Source organism: Melospiza georgiana, chromosome Z (genome assembly GCF_028018845.1).
Source record: "Melospiza georgiana isolate bMelGeo1 chromosome Z, bMelGeo1.pri, whole genome shotgun sequence".
Lineage (NCBI taxonomy): Eukaryota > Metazoa > Chordata > Aves > Passeriformes > Passerellidae > Melospiza > Melospiza georgiana.
In genome coordinates, this window is record NC_080465.1 from 29,494,482 (window position 1) to 29,512,191 (window position 17,710).

General features: G+C 36.3%; 1 protein-coding gene across 2 annotated transcripts in view; it reads left to right on the forward strand.

The window, feature by feature from the left end:
* The window catches only part of FRMD3 (FERM domain containing 3), a 130,287-nt gene that overhangs the window by 57,280 nt on the left and 55,297 nt on the right, over positions 1–17,710 (forward strand). For both annotated transcript variants that reach the window (XM_058043702.1, XM_058043704.1), the window contains exons 2-3: positions 599–703; positions 12,676–12,718. In XM_058043702.1, the coding sequence (XP_057899685.1) occupies positions 599–703; positions 12,676–12,718 (148 nt within the window). The remainder of the gene's footprint in view (positions 1–598; positions 704–12,675; positions 12,719–17,710) is intronic.

A 17,710-nucleotide genomic window follows, 5' to 3' on the forward strand; every position in this document is an offset into this window, starting at 1 on the left:
AGATGGAAGAAAACAGAAAGAAAGAATGAGATTGTTAGCTAAATATCATGTGTAACAATAAGATTTGGCTGTGGTTACCCAGTGACAACACAAAGATGAAAACTTCTCTTTCAGTCATTTGGGCATTTGTTCTTTATACTGTAGCTTTGAGTTAATGGAGGGAATTAGTGATCAGACCTCTCTTGCTGTGGGCACTGTGTAAACATCCAATAGAGTACTCACATTCAGATCTGCTTTCAAATTTGAGAGGATAAAAAACCACAAAGGGTTTTGAAATTCTGCATATAAATGCTATGCCATTATAGCATCCATGGAAATATGATTGCTAGTGGCATATTAAGTCTCATAAATTTGTAGCCATTAGAGCAGCAAGAGTTTTCCTGAGGTAGGAGTAGTAATGATATTTCCTTAACCAATCTATGAATGTGCAGGGAGTGTATTGATCATTACTCTCTTGAGTCTTATAGAGACGATAAACAGTTAAATACTTGTCCTCATCTGAATAACAACAAATTTCACATATCATTTTCCTTGACACTTTGCATAGCTTTGTAGACAGCAAATTCACATAATGTTTAATTTCTTTATCTTTTTACAGAGGGAAACCAAGGGTCAGTTTCTTATCGATCATATCTGCAACTATTACAGCTTGCTGGAAAAAGACTATTTTGGCATTCGATATGTTGACCCTGAGAAGCAGAGGGTATGTATATAATCTCTGACTAAATTTGCTTTAAAGTAAAGTTAATTGAAGTTTTTTTTTAGTAGGAATGTGTGTTCTGATGCAAAGTTGTGTATCTCTGAGGATTTGTACTCAGGCTGTAATCTGTAAATGTTCCTAAAGAGGCATTATTAAATTAATTTCCCCCTCACTTAATGTATGTATTATCATGCTATTACTATATTATTATTATATATTCTGATTTGTGCAGTTCTGGTCACTTAAACTAGAAAAGAATCTATAGGCATGACTCAGAGTCAGCACAGAGCAGCTCTAGGCTCTGACCGTGTGCTGGAATTTGGGATTTTTAGTTTTCTCTTAGTGTACGATTTTTGGGATATGTAAGAAGAAATCCTATTCTGTTTCACCCATCACAGGATACATGGACTTAAGTCTATAATACAGAAAACAGATGTGATTTGTCAAGCTTTGGGGGGTTCTTCAGGCTAGTCCTGCCTATAAGCATCCTTACATTTCTGCAATAAAGTTCTCAGGCCTGTGCTGGAGACATTTTTGTGTACAGCAATTAGTCATCCTTCCTAGGTGTTAGGTGGTTCTGCAGGTTGTATTTTATAGGTGATTTGCTGCTGCTACCCCCACAGGGCTTCAGAGGACTTTTATTGTATGAGAGTAGGAGCAAATGGTGAACACAGAAAGCAGAAGTCCTGAGGTACTGAAATTCAGAACTGCTTCTTCACCATGTTGTCCTGCTGGTCTCAGTATTAAGACTTAGATATGTGACTTTAAATATCTCGGGTACATACAATGGCATTTAGTCTCTGGAAACAACTAGCAGTTTGAAGCTTCTGTGATTGAAAACGAAAAAAAATAATTTGGCGGGATACCTCTTACTACACCTTAATTAGTTTTGTGAAAAATCACAGGAGTTGGTCTATCACCATCAACTCAACCTTATAGAGTTGCAAAAGCTTTGCAAAGCTACACCAAATAGTTTCCATTGCATCCCCCTTTTAAAGTGAAAATAATTAGCAGTTAATTTCACCAGTGTTCTTAATTCTTCAAAATCATAAAGGTTATAGAGGTATTCACCTGTTTGGAATTGATAGGAAGATTAGGTTGGGCTAATAATTGGGTCATAATTAAGTAAAACTCAATAAATACTTACTTCTGTTGGGTGTTTCTCTGACAGTCACTCAAAAAAGCTACACAAAAGTTATTTTACTCAATGGAAGTAAAGAGGGTCTTTTAAATAAAACCAAATTTTTGTCAAAATACTTTAAAACAGTGATACTTGAGAAAAGAACTCCAAAATCTGGAAGTGATTGTGATGCCCATAATATCATACCCTATGTGGTTCCTGCAATTCAAAGAGCTGTTAGCTGTATTGTTAGCTGAATTTGATGCACTGTCTTATCCATCATGGCCATACAGTTGCTGTTTTACATCTCGTAGTATAGCTAATTTAGTGCTAAGTTTATGGAAGATTCTACAGAAGCTAAATTTTTTTATTGCTTAGCAGCACAAGACAATTGGAAAAAAAAATAATGTTCTTACCTAAAAAATTTTGTGTTTTCATTTCCCTTTTTATCCCACAACTAGAGAATACTGTTGCTATTCTGTATAGTCTGGACCAGTACCAACTGGTCCAGTCTTCAGCTGGATTTTGTTAAACAGACTTACAAAACTTGAATTTCCGCAAATGTGTTTTTAAATGCTGATTCACAATTGCTCTCATATGTTTTCAAGCATATCAATAATGTCTCTCTATTTCTTTATTTTAAATTCTGTCATGAATTAGGACAAAATTTATAAGGTACCCTTCTTTGTACAGACTTAAATGCTTCATTGATGAGTTGAAAGCAGTGTACATTCTTTTATGTAACAATTCATTAAAATAAGCTATTTTTATATTCAGTACCTTATATTGTCACAAACAGCTTTCTGGAAGTCCAAGAATTCCTTATTTGTGCACCCCAGCAATGACGTGAATATATGATAACCCAGACACTCCCACATAGCTCCAGGCTTTGCCACCTCATGGTTACCACAAAAAGTTAACTCTGTCCTGGCCAAAACCAGGACAGCTCACTAAAAAACTATGGAAATTACAGTTTTGAATTTACGAAGTATGTGGCAGTTTTCCTCACTGTTTTTATTTAAGCAATTGTGAGTTTACATGCCTGGAATTCATCTAACAAAAATCCATCAGTAGTTGCCTAGGTATGCGGTTAAAGAGATAAGCTATAGCAAGTATAACATCACAGGAGAAATGTCATATGGCTGTAGCCACTGTACAGGTATGAGTACTTATAGTTCTGTAGAAGAAATTTTAAAAGTGTATTTGTAATTTGGTCGAAGAAATTTCCAAGACTTAGCGGAATTCTTACAGGCCCCAGTGAAGAGAGAGAGAGACACACATTTTCCACAGTACATTTTTAGGGCTTGGTGAGATGTGTCACAGAACACAAACAGTAGCCCAGCAAAGATCAGGATGTGGATTTCAGCAACAGCTTCTTTCTGAATTTAAACCTTGTGGTTTGGCCAAGCACAACTACTTTGATGACAGCGATAGTTCATGCTGTCATGCTAGTTGATAATGTGTGTGACAATGTACTTCAGTGTCCCAGAGACAAATAAAGGGATGTGGGAAAATGAATAAAGTGACTATCGACTAGTCAGGTTTTAGTGCATGGCGTGGCTATGGTAACAGACACTTTGTTTGCCTCTTAGGACTGTATTTGCGGGAAGGTATTAATATCATTAGGCTCTAATGAGACCTCAGCTGCTCTGATCTAGATATCTGTATTCAAGAAAGATCAACTTAACTGAAGATGGAAAGAGGGGAGAAGGTGTATTAGAAGCATAAAAGAGTGGAGAGCTTGTTGATGAGATGCTTCTAAGAAGAACACACCCTTTGGGTGCAGGAATCAAAGGCTAGCAAGATAGGGTTATACATGGATCAGAGTGTAAAATAGAAAGAAAAAAAAATGCTTAAGCAAGGGAGGTGGTTCTTACAGTGGTGAGAGCTGCACTGTCTGAGACAGTCCTAATGGAGGCAGTGGGGAAAAATCTTTCACCAGGTTGGTCAATAATTTTGGGAGAATTCTCTATAATTTTATGGAAGAAGTTTATATTAAATATCGGCAACGACAGAGACTAGGCACCATCTTCTGACTGTTCTTTCAAACAACATGTAATAGGAGCTGAAACAAGAAAGCATAACTCTTTTTCAGGAGGGTTATTGTTGATTCTGATGTACATAGCACACAATGGGTCTTGCTTGCTGAATTTCTTGGGAATGCTAAATGCCTCTGTTGTAGCATTTCATATGTTGCAGAATTTTATATTCGACTGCATAGTCTCTGTGCTTGCACAGCATGGGCTATATCACTGGTTCCAAATGAAACTGCCAAAATCATGCATTTAATTCTGGCTTTTAGTGAATTATTCTTGATTGATTTTTTTGAATAGTGATATACAAAATAATGGTATATTATTATACAGTGTATGCACACACACACATATATATATATGAAATATTATGCAGATTTATGCTGCTGGCATTTAGTCTAGCAGTCATGCTTGCCTCCATTTTATTAAGATTTAATTTTTTTTGTGCAAAGGTTCCATAGTTGCTCTGAAAGCTAATTTGCAGTCCTTTTGTTTTATAATGAGGGAGCTCAAGCAGGCAAAAATACCAGCTTTAATTAATCCAAAATATCTTCTAAATGTAGAGTATGCTACTAAAATGTAGTATTTTGACTTAGGAGTATGAAAATGTTTGGTTGACTTTGAGAAGTTAAAAAATGAATTGCTTCAATATTTCAATATGTTTAAAATTAAATGTTTCAAGGTTTCTGTTTAGAACATTCAGAATTTCTGACTGCGAAAAAAATGTAGAAAATTGAGCTAATTATGTCAAAAAAACTTTGAAATACAGGAAAACAGCTGGTGTTTTTATAGGTTATTTTTCAAATAAGTAATAATATATATTTCTTCCTCTCCCCAGCTCCACTTTTATAATAATCCGTTCCTCCTACATAAATAAACATGTGTGTATATTTTGGACATACTTAAACTTTTTTGAGCATACATAAACTTTAAAAAATTTTCTACAGTTTTCCATATTCTACTCCAGACAAACTCTGGATGACGCTCTTAACAGAAGTAGCATTGTATTTTCTTTTATGTCTATGGGAGAGTAACAGTGACAATAAAATCAAATTGAACTAGGAGTTAAAAACTGTCGGTTCTCCACCGTGTTGTACCTTTTAGTGTCACATTTGGATAGTCTTTTGGGGAAACTTTGCCTTAGTGAGATTCAAAAATGCCAGTGGTGTATTAATTTTATGCAGTAAATTGTGGTATGCCATTTTACGTCTAATGATAGAACAAAGGAGTTCCTAGTGTTCATATATTAACTGTTAACTTTCTCATGTGGATTTCTGAGACAGTTATGAGGCATTATATTGCCTTTCTCTCTGACTCTAAACTGTAGTAACATTTGAAGCTACTTTTGGTCAAATTTGACCAGGTCAGAGATCATCCCTCTGCCTGGACCAGCTGTTACTGATTCTCCTGCTGAAGGAACTATTCCTGGTACCTTTCCATATACTTGATACCATATTGAGGCCAATTGTCACCCTCCCACACTTGTGGAAATGCAAAATGGCTAATTCTCTGGGTTTCTTGTGTAGCATTTTCATTTTTGGACTGATACAAGATGAGAATAGGATGACAGAGTGAAGCTGCTGTTCAGCATCTTCTCTAGAGTGGATTTCTTGTTGAAAGAGGCTGTTGTTCTTGAGTGCAAGGGGAGATTCAGCAGAAAAATGCTAGTGTGGTAAAAGATAGTCTTTAAGTGCCTTCAGAAGGGCACCTGAGCAATCTGAGCAATTATTTAAACTTGGAAATATTTCTCTCCTTTTTTTTTTTCTTTTTTTTTCACTCCCAGTGGATCAATCTGGGCCCAAAGCTTGGGATTTTGTTTTTGAGTGTGGAAGTTTGGTGTGGTAGTTAGACAGAAATACAATGGAGCTACCCATGGTGTAGGTTGGAAATGTCATGAAAAGGCTTTGTAGGACTCTGAAGCAATTGTGAAGTCTTAGCTGTCACTGTGGAGATGTCTGAAATCATAATCACCCTTAAGCATTAAGATGCTTTGTCATGTGGGTGTACTGCAGGGCTGTCTGGGAGTAGCAGAGCAGTGCAGTGGTTTTAGCCCTGTGCTTGTATCAAAATAAAGCTTTCAAATTAGTGGAACTACTCTATGAGTACACTCCCTCTATGCAGCTGATCCTGAGTGGTAGCTTTGAGTACACTGGAATTTTCTGACTTTCCCAGAGCATAGAGCCTGGTTTGCTGCTTTGATAGGAGGGTGACACTGGACACTATGGATTTGTTGGCATGACTGCTAGTTCCTCCCTAAAGAACTATTGCAAATGAAATTCTCATTTTGCTTTCGAGCTTAAATATGATGAAAATTGGGTGACACAGATACAGGGTTTTTTTAAAAATCAGATTTTATTTCATTTATTTCACTAGTAAGGGTGGTGAGGAGACTCATTTGTATACCAAAGTGTATCACTTACAATCGACCTGGGCAGAATATTTGTTTAATCTTACAACCTAAGTAGTTTAGCATTGTGCCAGTATTTACTAGGAAAGGAAATTCATCTCTGGTCCATTATGAAGTAGTGATTCTGTTTTTAATGGGCACTATATACAAAATGTACAGCAGTTCCTCATCAGAAGGACCTTGGGAAAAGGTCATCAAATCTTGAGTGCAGCTGATTTCTGCTTTAGCAAGAGCAGCTATTTAATACATGTTTCTAAAAATGTGTACCTTGTCCCACATGAGAGTGGTGGAGGTTGGAAGAAAGACACATCAGACAACTTGCAACCTCAGTTTAATGAAGTTTTGTTTTTAAGGACTTGCAATACTCCATACAGTTAGGAGTAGAGACCAGTCTGGGAGAACTCCAGACTCTGTGAAGGGGTAGAACAGAAGTATTATGGGCAGAACCCTAGAGTAACTGAACTATAAGTTAATAAAAATCTTAATCCTTATCCATGCATATCAACCTCTGCTCCAGGGCAGAGTTATCACAAAATTTATTGCATTTGCATGAACTTTTGCTGCAATGCTGCTTGCTGTGTGCTGTTCAGGTAATGTTAATTCAAAATAATTGAACTGGAAAAGGAACAAAGAAGGCTGTGAGAATTATATCTAATAGAAATGGATTTCATCCAGAGCTGGAGTAAAAAATAATATGTCTAGGAAAAGAGGTGAGTGAGAGAGAATGAATAAGTGAGAGTCAGAGAGTAAGCAAAAGTGAATGAGAGAGAAAAATATGTTGTAAAATAACTTGGAGAAGGTGATCAGGGAAAAGTTGGCCTGTAATTCTGAGAACTGAGACACTCTAAAGTAAACTAAGTGTAAAGTCACTGGTATTGAGAAATAGTTTTTAGAAAACCATAGGCAGTAATAAAATTCATTGTAGCTGTCATGAATTTGAAAGAAATGTTAAAAATTGGAGTTTGGACAAATTGTTTAAAGCCTACAAAGATTTAAAATGAATTTTAATGTAGCCTGGGAGCCCATTGAGCACAATGGGAGCTACTGCTCTTGTTCTTTCTCTAAGTGCTTGTTTCAGACCATTTTCAGAGACCAAGTGCTGAGTTAAATGGCATCATGCTTTTACTAGTAGAGCTGCATTTATGTACTAAACAAAAATTTGACAGAAATGAATAATAATGTGAAGAGAATATATACATTTGTATACACTTAATTCAGCAGAAATATTACTAACTAAATATCTTGTGTGAAGATTAGTAAACTTGTAAACGAAATTCTTTTATATTATCATATATTGATAAAAACAAAGATTTTTTTCCCATTGATTGTGAACCAATTTTCTGTGAGAATGTGATGGCTCATGTATCCATCAATATATGCAGATTTTATGGCCAGATGTTCAGCTGATGTAGAGACTATGGATAAGTTCCAACATACAGCAGTCATAATTTGGAAATTTGCCAGTTCAGAATCATATTCTGAACTGGTGATTCTGCTCCAGTGTATGTGACTACCTGTTCTGGACCAGATAAATGTTTGTGATAGTGATGTACCTTGTTTCTTCCTCATTAACATGCCACTAAATAACATTGCTGCTCTGATTTTGGCAAAAATACAGAGGAGCAGCTCTTTTGCTAAGGCAGAACAATGTCAATATTCTTGATATAAAAGTTCTTGAAACCATGAGAAAGCAGTGCTGGCCTCAGGGCATGACGAAGGAGACGCACATTATGCCCTAGGCCCTTTGGCATCTCTTGTGCCTGTAAGAGTTGCCCGTCGCCTAATTAATTGCTCTGTCTGAACTTCTGTGAGCTTTGGATATGTATTTGTTTGTTTGTTTATGTTTGTTTGTTTGGTTGGTTGGTTTGGGATTTTTTTTGGCAGTCCCTATGCAAGTCCTTTCTTTGAAGCTAAAGCAAATTTACCTTGATTTTGCTCTTCATTCAAGAAAAATATTAGATATTAATTTTCAAGATTAATATAGGGTTTATCTCCAAGATTAATATAGGGAGTTTTCAATAAAATTAATTATTCTTTTAATTTTCTAGCAGTGTTTCATATCTCCATTCTCCTGCTATTTTCTGTCAATTAAACAAAGTTTTCCAGTCCAGCCCTTGCCTGAAGTATTTATGTAAAACCTGCAGGTTCTTCTGATTCTGTTTTACTGTACGCAAATGCAAGCACTTGGCAAAGTATTGCTTGCTGAATGAATAAGTGTTCGTAGTATTTGGCCACTTTCAGTTGCCCCTTCCTGACTGCTCCTCTTCCAAACACAGAGACTTAATCAAAAACCTCTAGGCTAGGAAGAGATGAGACTTTGCTTTGCTGGCAGTGCTTTGAGGCACTAGAACAGGTTGCCCAGAGAGGCTGTGGATGGCCCATCCGTGGGAGTGCTCAAGGCCAGGTTGGATGAAACTCTGAACAATGTGGTCTTATGACACATGTCTCTGTCAATGGAATGGGAAGTGGAACAAAATCATCTTTAAAGTCCCTTTCCACCCAGGCCATCCTTTGATTGTATCACTGTTTCCTTTTTCCTCACAGCTTCTTATTTAGAACTCTTAACCCTGTGCTGGATCAAGACAAAGCTCAGCCCTCTCAGACCTTCTCAGTGAAAGGCTTTATTTGAAACAGGACAAAACAGGCTGAAATGTTTTTTACCAAAAGCATATCAGTGTTTGTGGAGTTAAACTGAGTTTCTAGAATGGTGCTTTTACCCTTGCAGGGTATCCTTGTTCACCCTGAGCTTTTGCTGTGAAAGCTGATAGCACATCAGCTGCTCAGCATTTGTGGGTAAGCAAGAACACACCTGGCCTCGCTAATGACTACTCAGCGCCACTTAAGGGCTGATCAGAGGTGAAGGCTCTATTTACAAAGCAAAAATTGCACTAGTCTGAAACACAGCATACAGTTGCAATGAAATTTTAGTCAGAAGGCAATGCTCAGCATATTTTAGGATCCAACACCAAAAGTGATATCTGTGACAGTTTGCTTACGCACCACTGGCACTTGAAGAACCAAGACTCGTTAGCTATCCCGTGACTGACCTTTAAAATTTCTATGTATCTTTCTCTCACCCTTCTGTTTTCTGTGAGAGCACCTGTCTGACCCCTGAGATACATAGCAGCTACTATGGTGGAAAAGAGATTAGAAATTAATAGTGCTGAACATCAATCTCCTCTCAGAATGCTTGGCAATGTGTTAACAGGATTAGGATCAAAGTACTTCCTTCTCCTTTGGGCAGCAACCATGTTGCTAACATGCTTTCAATGAAACAAGAAGTTCAGCCCCTCCAGGAATGATTTCTAGTGATCATTAGCTACTATCACACATAAAGCCAAGCTGGGTTGCAGGTGTAGGCCATCCTTCAATTAAAGCAGCCTTTGTGGACTACAATGTCAAATGCACAAGACAGAGATGAATCTGCTTAAAATTGCTGGAGTTCTTCTTCTCTCCCTGATTTGCACACTTTAGTGCTAGTAAAGAAATAAAAGATTATTGTCTCAGTTTTATACCTGAGTAGTTTTGTTTGGGTTTTTATTACAATAAAGGGTACAATAACTCATTGCAATGAACAGTTGAAAACATCTGTGGCCTGTTCTTGCAAGGCAGTGTGACATGTGAATTAATGACACTTTTTTGCAGCTGAACACTTAAAATGTTTCTAAAACTTATCTTTAGAAGCTAATTTGAGGTGTTATATTTTCATTCACCTAAGATTTTTTTCATGGAAGTTGTTAAAAAATATTGCTACATGAAAAAAGCATTTTGGAAAACCAAATACTTTTCAATATAAAGTTTCTGCAGAAACAGCTTGATTAATTTTTAGGAACCTTAATCTCCTCCTTACTATAACAGCTAATTAATCTGGGAATAAATATGGCTAGGATGCTGTATAGTAGAGATGAGGCACAGGTATTAATTATTAATAGTCAATGCTGTAAGGCAGAAAGATAAGTACTCAGGGGAAAATCTTTCCTAAAACTCAAATTGAAATATGCAAACAAATATAGGGGTGGCTATTTCCAGAAATATTAGCAATGACTAGGTGTTTATCTTTCCCTGACAGCCAGAGAGCATTAAGCACCTAATTGCTGTGTCTTTGAAAATCTCCACAAATTATGAAGTAACTCCTCTGTTTTCTGGAAGATTCAGCTGAATTGTGTACACGTTTGCAATCTTCCACCAACAGAAGGTCACAGCAGAAATCTGAGCTTGTAGAAACTGCCTGTCACTTCCATGACCTCCATGTGAAAGCCTAGACTGCTTAATTGCTTGGTGTATTTCCAATCTGTTTTTAACCCATGAAGGTCGGGTCTTAGTGATACATGTTTGATTTTGGAAATGTTAGGTAAATCTGCATTCCTGGGGGTTTGAGAAATTTCCATGTTTCCCCTCTTTCACTATTCACATGATTGGTATCAGGGTTTCATATTTGCAAATTTGCTTTTTTTAATCTCTAACTGCTTTGTTGTAATAGGTAATTAACTTTTCCAAACAGTTCTAAATGCTGATCTGGTCTATGCTGATACTCCAGCTTGGTATTTAAAAAAGAAATATCAAGAAAATCATGTTGTGTTTCCGCTAGATGAAAATGTTGAATACTCTTAACTTTCAGTTTGCTGGGAGCAGTACAGCATGGCTCACTGTCCAAGTCCCCTTTTGCTGTCTGAATCTTCTTCTAGGACTGGCCTGATCCTGGTGGATGTGGGGTGGGGCTGTGGAAAGTGGACTTCTATATTGGTTTGTCTTGGTTTCCCATCTGTGAATTCATTCTGGATTATGTACCTCTAAACCACTGCAGACTGTATAAGAATTCTTAAATCAGATTGTCTTTATCTTTTATGAGCAACTCTCAGCCCCCATTATTCAGAGTGAAACATATAAATATTTTATGTGTGTTATCTAAAAAAAGAATGAAATGAGCTAGATATTTCTGGTAACTCAGTGAAACCGTCATTGCTGATTCAATTACGTTTCATCTTTTCCCCTAAAAAGAGAGATACTGGGAAGACAGAATAGGTAAAGAAATGTTGGAGGGTTGTTGTTGTGTTGTGGCTGTTGTTTGAAGTTTGAAGTTGTTGGCTCTTTGTTTTCTTTGTACCAGGGTTCCATATCAGTCTCTCAGTGATAAGCGAACTTCAAATAGAAATACATTGCAGGGCTTATCGCCCCAGTACTACTGTAGACTATTTGTGTGTGAGTTTCTGAGCAACCATAGCACATAAACCACAGATATTAAAAATGCTCATTCAATGGTATTTGTTTTTTCAAAAGTTCTCTTCAGAAAACTGATTTGCAGTTATCCTGACTGCACCTGAATTCTTGAGGTGTCATAATTTTTAAAGTAATAATTTTCTGTCAGATATTAACATCTCCTACAAAATATCTACCCCTGGCCTTTCTCTGTAGTAGAATTGCTAAAGGCTATGAAGAGAAATGGTAGCCCATGTTTTAGGATCCAATATTTTAAGTATTGGACATTGTTTAATAAATGCTATGTTTTCTTTTTGCAGTTGACCAAAGGGTTTTAGAGCTGGAATGAAAGGGTTAAAAATGAAACCCCCTTAGTGCAAGGCCTTCCAGTGTTCAATGCTGTGCTTTTTGACCAGCTGCTTCCACAGCACAAATCTCATTTTACTGTGGAGATTTTTGCTTAAATGAAAAATACTAATACAAAGGCTGCTGGCTGTGGTGTGAAGTGGCACTTGAATATCAGCATGTTCTTTTGTCTGACAAAACATCCTCCTGAGCAGGTCAGCTAGTGCTAGCAGGGGATATGCTAAGGCTCTTAACTAAAGTGTGAGCCTAACTTATTTTCCTGCCAAAAGCATCTTTTCCTGTAAATTTATGCACCTACTAATAAGCATCCATACCTCTCTTCTGTATATTAGCTATGATTAGGTTATTGTGAACATTTCACAGAAAAGTGCAATCTTTTTCCCTTGAGATTTTTAATTTTTGCTAGAAGAGAACAATTGCTTGTGTTTTGACTGAAGATATAGTACTTAGACATTCTTTAGTTTTAAGAAGCGTAGAAGACAACACCAATGAAGAGACAGTGTTAAAGTTTCTGAATAGTCTTTCCTACTGTCTGATATGATCATTCTTCTGGAAAAAAAAAGTCTAAAAGAATAAGACTAAAATGTCTACTTCAAGCTGAGGACTACAGTCTGCAGTCCTTTAAATATGTCTTTGAAATATCTGTCTTATTTCTATTCTCAACTACATCTATTTTACAGGCACTGGTGATATAAAGTATGCTTATACAGTACAATTCCATTACGGAGGTGTTTTTCTCATTTATGTATGTCTCAGTGAAATAAAATTCCTACTTCTCATTGTAGGTACCATTTACATTTACAAGGCTATTTTTGATTGATATTAACCTCTGCTCTCTGCTTTGTCTTTTCAGCACTGGCTTGAGCCCAACAAGTCCATCTTCAAGCAAATGAAATGTAAGTCTTGAAAGCTCATGCTTTTAAACTTATTTTTAAATAACGGAAGGTTTTCTTGTGCTTCCATGCAGTAATTTAGAATAAGCTTCATTTGTTTCTCAGTGTAAACAGGTCCTTCATGTCAGCTCATGAAGGAGTCCTAAAAACTCCATACTACCCTGATCTTACCATCTTACAGTGTTCTGCAATCAAAGCTTTTCCTTACTGCCCGTGGCTACAGCCAGAGGCCAGTAATGGCAGATCTGGTCAGAAGACCTGTGTGTCCCAGCTCTCATTTTCAGTCAGATGCCATCAGCCACTGGGAGATGGCAATAAAAATGGTGTGTGGCAATTGCTTCTAGGTCTTTTCTGGTTATTCTTCTTTCTGCTGCCCCTTGCTTCCTGAAAATGCAGAACATTGGCTTGAGATCATTGTTACTGTCCAACAAACTCAAGTACCGTGGGCTAAGAAGTGAGCTTTCTGCTACAGGTGGGGAGGAACTTAAGATCAGTATTTTAAAAAGTGTCTTTAAACCAAGACTGCATTATTTTAATTATTTTATTGAAATGTTACTCTCTGGCCTATGGTTTCCATCAAATAGTCTAACAGTGAAGACCTCTTCAGGAAACAGAAATGCTTTAGCAGTCAGAAGGTTATATGCAGCAGTTTATTTGGCAATTCTGGACAATTGTCATGGCTCATTAGAAGTTGTGTCTTAGCTGTCATCTATCTATCTATCTATCTATCTATCTATCTATCTATCTATCTATCTATCATCTATCATCTATCTATCATCTATCTATCTATCTATCTATCTATCTATCTATCTATCTATCTATCTATCTATCTATCTATCTATCTTCTGTCTTATGAAATGAAGGAGAATTTTATCCTCATATTGTTCATATACAGTTTTTTGTTTTAACAAGGAGCCTTTTTGGTGGGAGATAATGTATTTGCTTTAAAATGTAGTGAGGCTTAAGAGATTGTCTAATATGCAAAACTAGTTAATACTGGGTGTTGACTAGGAATTTCAAGGAATTCTTCCATTAATGCAGCCATACTACAGTATATGCATGCATGTGTATATATGCCAATACTCATATATCTGGCATATTCAATCCAAAATTTTATATCTAGTGTTTAGCCAGCTGGAGTACTATCCAGTAATAATTAAGTTAAAAAAAGTCAAATTAGAATGTAGTTGTTCTCCTCAGCAGTGCTAGTAAAAGAAGAAAAGAGGGAAGAACAGAAAAAGTATAAGAATTATAAATTATCTGAATCTCTTACTTCCTTCTAATGTGTTATCAAAAGTAGAACAGTTTCCTGAATGTATCTCCTGCATTTATGTTACTGCTTTTACCCAACAAAGTATAAGGGCTCATTCCTCTTGTGCACTTTGCAAAGCAGCACATGCAGGGGCTCTGCCAACAGATGTGCTGAGAATGTTTTGATGTATTCAAAACAACCTTCCCTGCATATAGATGCTACCTAGAAATGACAGATGGTAGTCCAAGAATTCTGTAGATGTAGTGATTTGATGGCCTCATCAGAGGATTTCTGTGGCTTTTGAGATAGAATCCTAATCAAAACTCTAAAAAAAAATTAGTATGTAGCAAAAAAGCAAAATAAAATGCATCTAGCATGAGGTTGTTTATCATAGTGGAAAGGTCTTAAGAAAATCTGCCAAAAAGAATGAGATGATAACAAAGGATTTTTTTTTTTGACAGCCTTAGGACACAGAAGTTGGATTAACAATTTTTTAAACTGTTGGATTAACAGTTTAAAAAGTTGGATTGTCAATTTATACTTAAAAATACTAGTGTAAGTTAACTTTCTCTTATGTCACAGAAGAAAGACTTCAGTTGCTACAATAACCCTTTAAGGAAAAAAAAAATAGAGCTATGTATATATATTTTGTACATGTATAGAATCCATGAAGATTATGCTCCCACAGGTTTCAAGGACATTTTTTGTATGAATTTGGCATCAAGAACCTTTTGACTTATGTTTCTAAAAATAGGCTATATTAAGGTAGAAAACAAAAAAAATTCTAAAGGAACAGGGTTAACTCATAGTTGATCTAGAAATATTCAGTTTACTATGAAAAGGTTTAAACTCAGAAGAAGAAATTTTTGATACTCACTTGCAAAACTTTCCAGTGTCAGGTGGCACAAGTGAGGACTGGAATTAGTAGAAGGTGGAAAGTCTAAAAACTGAAGCAAGGAAGCGACTGGTTAATAGCACCTATGTTATGTAGACATGACTCCTGGGAGAAGTGGCTATTCAAAGTGACTGTAGTAAATGGAACTTTCCTTTTATTTCTTTGCATTTAGGAATTCAGGAAAAAATGAAAAATTTTCTGTGATAATCTATAATAACTCAAAAAGTTCTAAATTCAGTTGAATGTTTAGATTGCACTAAAAGTTCTAAATTCAGTTGAATGTTTAGCACTTGCATACGTGCAGAAAAAATTTCAAAAATGTTTTGTTCTTGAGCTCAGATACCATTTGTATGGAGTTCCCTTTTCCTCCATCACAGCAGCAGCAGGATTTTCAGTCTATTTATTCATGCAGCTCAATATTGACAAATATTTGGAGCAGAAAAAGTTTGACTAGTAGAAGTATTCTAGTATGCATTTTATTAGGTACTAGCTTTTATGGGCCTCAGTAGTACATTAATCATTCAGGCATAATCCCTCTATAATCAGGTTGTAGAGAACTCATAATCTGGCAACAGTACGTCTCTGTCTGTAAAAAAAGATGTTGTTTCTTTGAATCTCTGATGTGTTCATAGGATCTTGTGTGATATGCTACAATTTCAATTTCTTTGGCTTTGGAAAAAATTGCTTTAAATTCATACTTAGTCGCTGCTATATGACAAGAAGAATTGTCTAAAATTTTCTATCTTGTCATATCACATGTGAAACTATATTTAAATGCATTCCTGGTGCCACACAAAAAGAATGAAGGCATGGTATCTTTTTTGTCTCACCATCTACCGCTGTATTTTTCATTGTCATTGTAATGTTTGTGTCTTAACATGAAGTGTAAGTCTGTGCCTCAGCCATTTTTACCACTGATTTTGCTTGAGAGGGAAAAATTCAGTTTCTGAGAAATGTCCTGAACCACTGCCAGTCTTGTTTGTACAAATTGAAGCCAATTGGTGACCAGCAGCTGCAAGCAGTGTGTTTCCAACAGTGTGACAGAAAACTCTCTGGAAGGCTGCCCAAGGAAGCTGTATCTTTGTGGTTCAGGATGCAGAACTTCTAAAAGAAACTTCTGTTCTTTGCATGGTTTTGTGTATACTGTTATCTCTCCCAAATGCTGACAGTAAAGTTCTCTGTTTGGCAATGTTGTTGCTTATTTTCTGTCTAGGAATGTTATGGTGTAAAACCTGAGTCACATCAGCACTAATGTTTAAGTAAAGAAGAGTTTTCCCATGCACTTTCTCTCCTGCTGTTTTTTTTATATTACTCTTAAAGATTATTCTGCCTAGTAATATGCAGCTCTCCTGCAACCTGCTTAGTGGGAAATATCCAAATATTTTGTGGGTTTTGTTCTTGATGACAGTGAGACAGATAATTTCTGTTGCTCTGACGTGCAGGCATTCTAAATTTTCATGTTTTTCTTGTTGCCTCGCATAACCAAAAGAGAGTAGGTTTAGATTACATATTAGGGAAAAACTTTTTCGTGTGAGGGTGGTGAGGCACTGGAACATGTTCCTCAGAAAGGTAACAGGTGTCCTGTCCTTGGAGGTGCTCGAGGCCAGGTTGTAACCTGGTCCAGTGCAAGATGTTCCTGCCCATGGCAGCAAGGGTTGGAACTCGATGACCTTTACAGTCTCTTCAAACCCAAAGCACTCTATGATTCTATGATCTAAAAGAGTAATGCTACAAGGGTGTTCTCCTGTGTCAGGTCATTGGAATTTTTCAATTAATTTCCGTGATCTCTAATGCTAAAAGCTGAAAGGAGATGGAATGAACCAGGTTGATCTCAGCACAAATGTAAAGAAAAGTTTAATCAAATGTGAGATTCATATATACATACATATATACATATATACATATATACATATATACATATATACATATATACATATATACATATATACATATATACATATACAATACATATACAATGAAAAATTCATAAATACATATACAACGGGAGTTTTGTGTGATCCTTCAGGCACTAACATGAATGCTGTGTGTTCTATAATCCTCATGAATATTTCATAACAGCATTTTATGCTTTATTATAAACACTTGACAAAAATTCACCTCGCCCTGTGCTGCTCTCTAACTAATGAGTGCAATGTGGGATAGCTCTAATTTGACATTTATGGTAGATCAGGTATCCCTTATGCATAAAAACACTGAGTAACGTTCTACCTGTCTTTAAAATGCTCAGCAAGGAATATGGATAAAGAGCTGATTCACCTGGAAAGGAAACAGGCATATGGAAACAACTATGTACGTATTAATGGTTTTCCAGAGATGCTTCTGCAGAGATAGTGAACATGAAGAATATTTGAGTGTAATATTTTTTCTTGCTTGTTTGTTTCTTAAATTTTGCTAACTTTTTGTAGGAATCTGTAATTCAGAGAATATGTAACAACAAGGAGAGATGAAGGAAGTATTCTGCAAAGTTGCATTCTCAGGACTATGAAGATAATTTTAACATCTGCTTTTGGATTTCAGTATCCATGTGTAATTCATGTACAGATGTTCATGTACACTGACAGTGCTGTGCATTATAGAACATAACATTTGTGCTTGGTGAAAAGGAAATTGTGAAAAACAAACTTTCCAAAAAGCATCAGCTGAGAATCTTCCATCTTTATCTATTTGGTTGACACTTGTAAAATTTCAATCAAGTTTTTCAAAAGCTTTTAAAAACTATTTTCATCTTTCATAGTGTTGTGGTTTAACCCCAGCTAGCAACTGGCCTCATGCAGGCACTCTCTCAGTCCCCCACCATCAGGATCTCAGAGAGAAGGGTAAAAGCTGG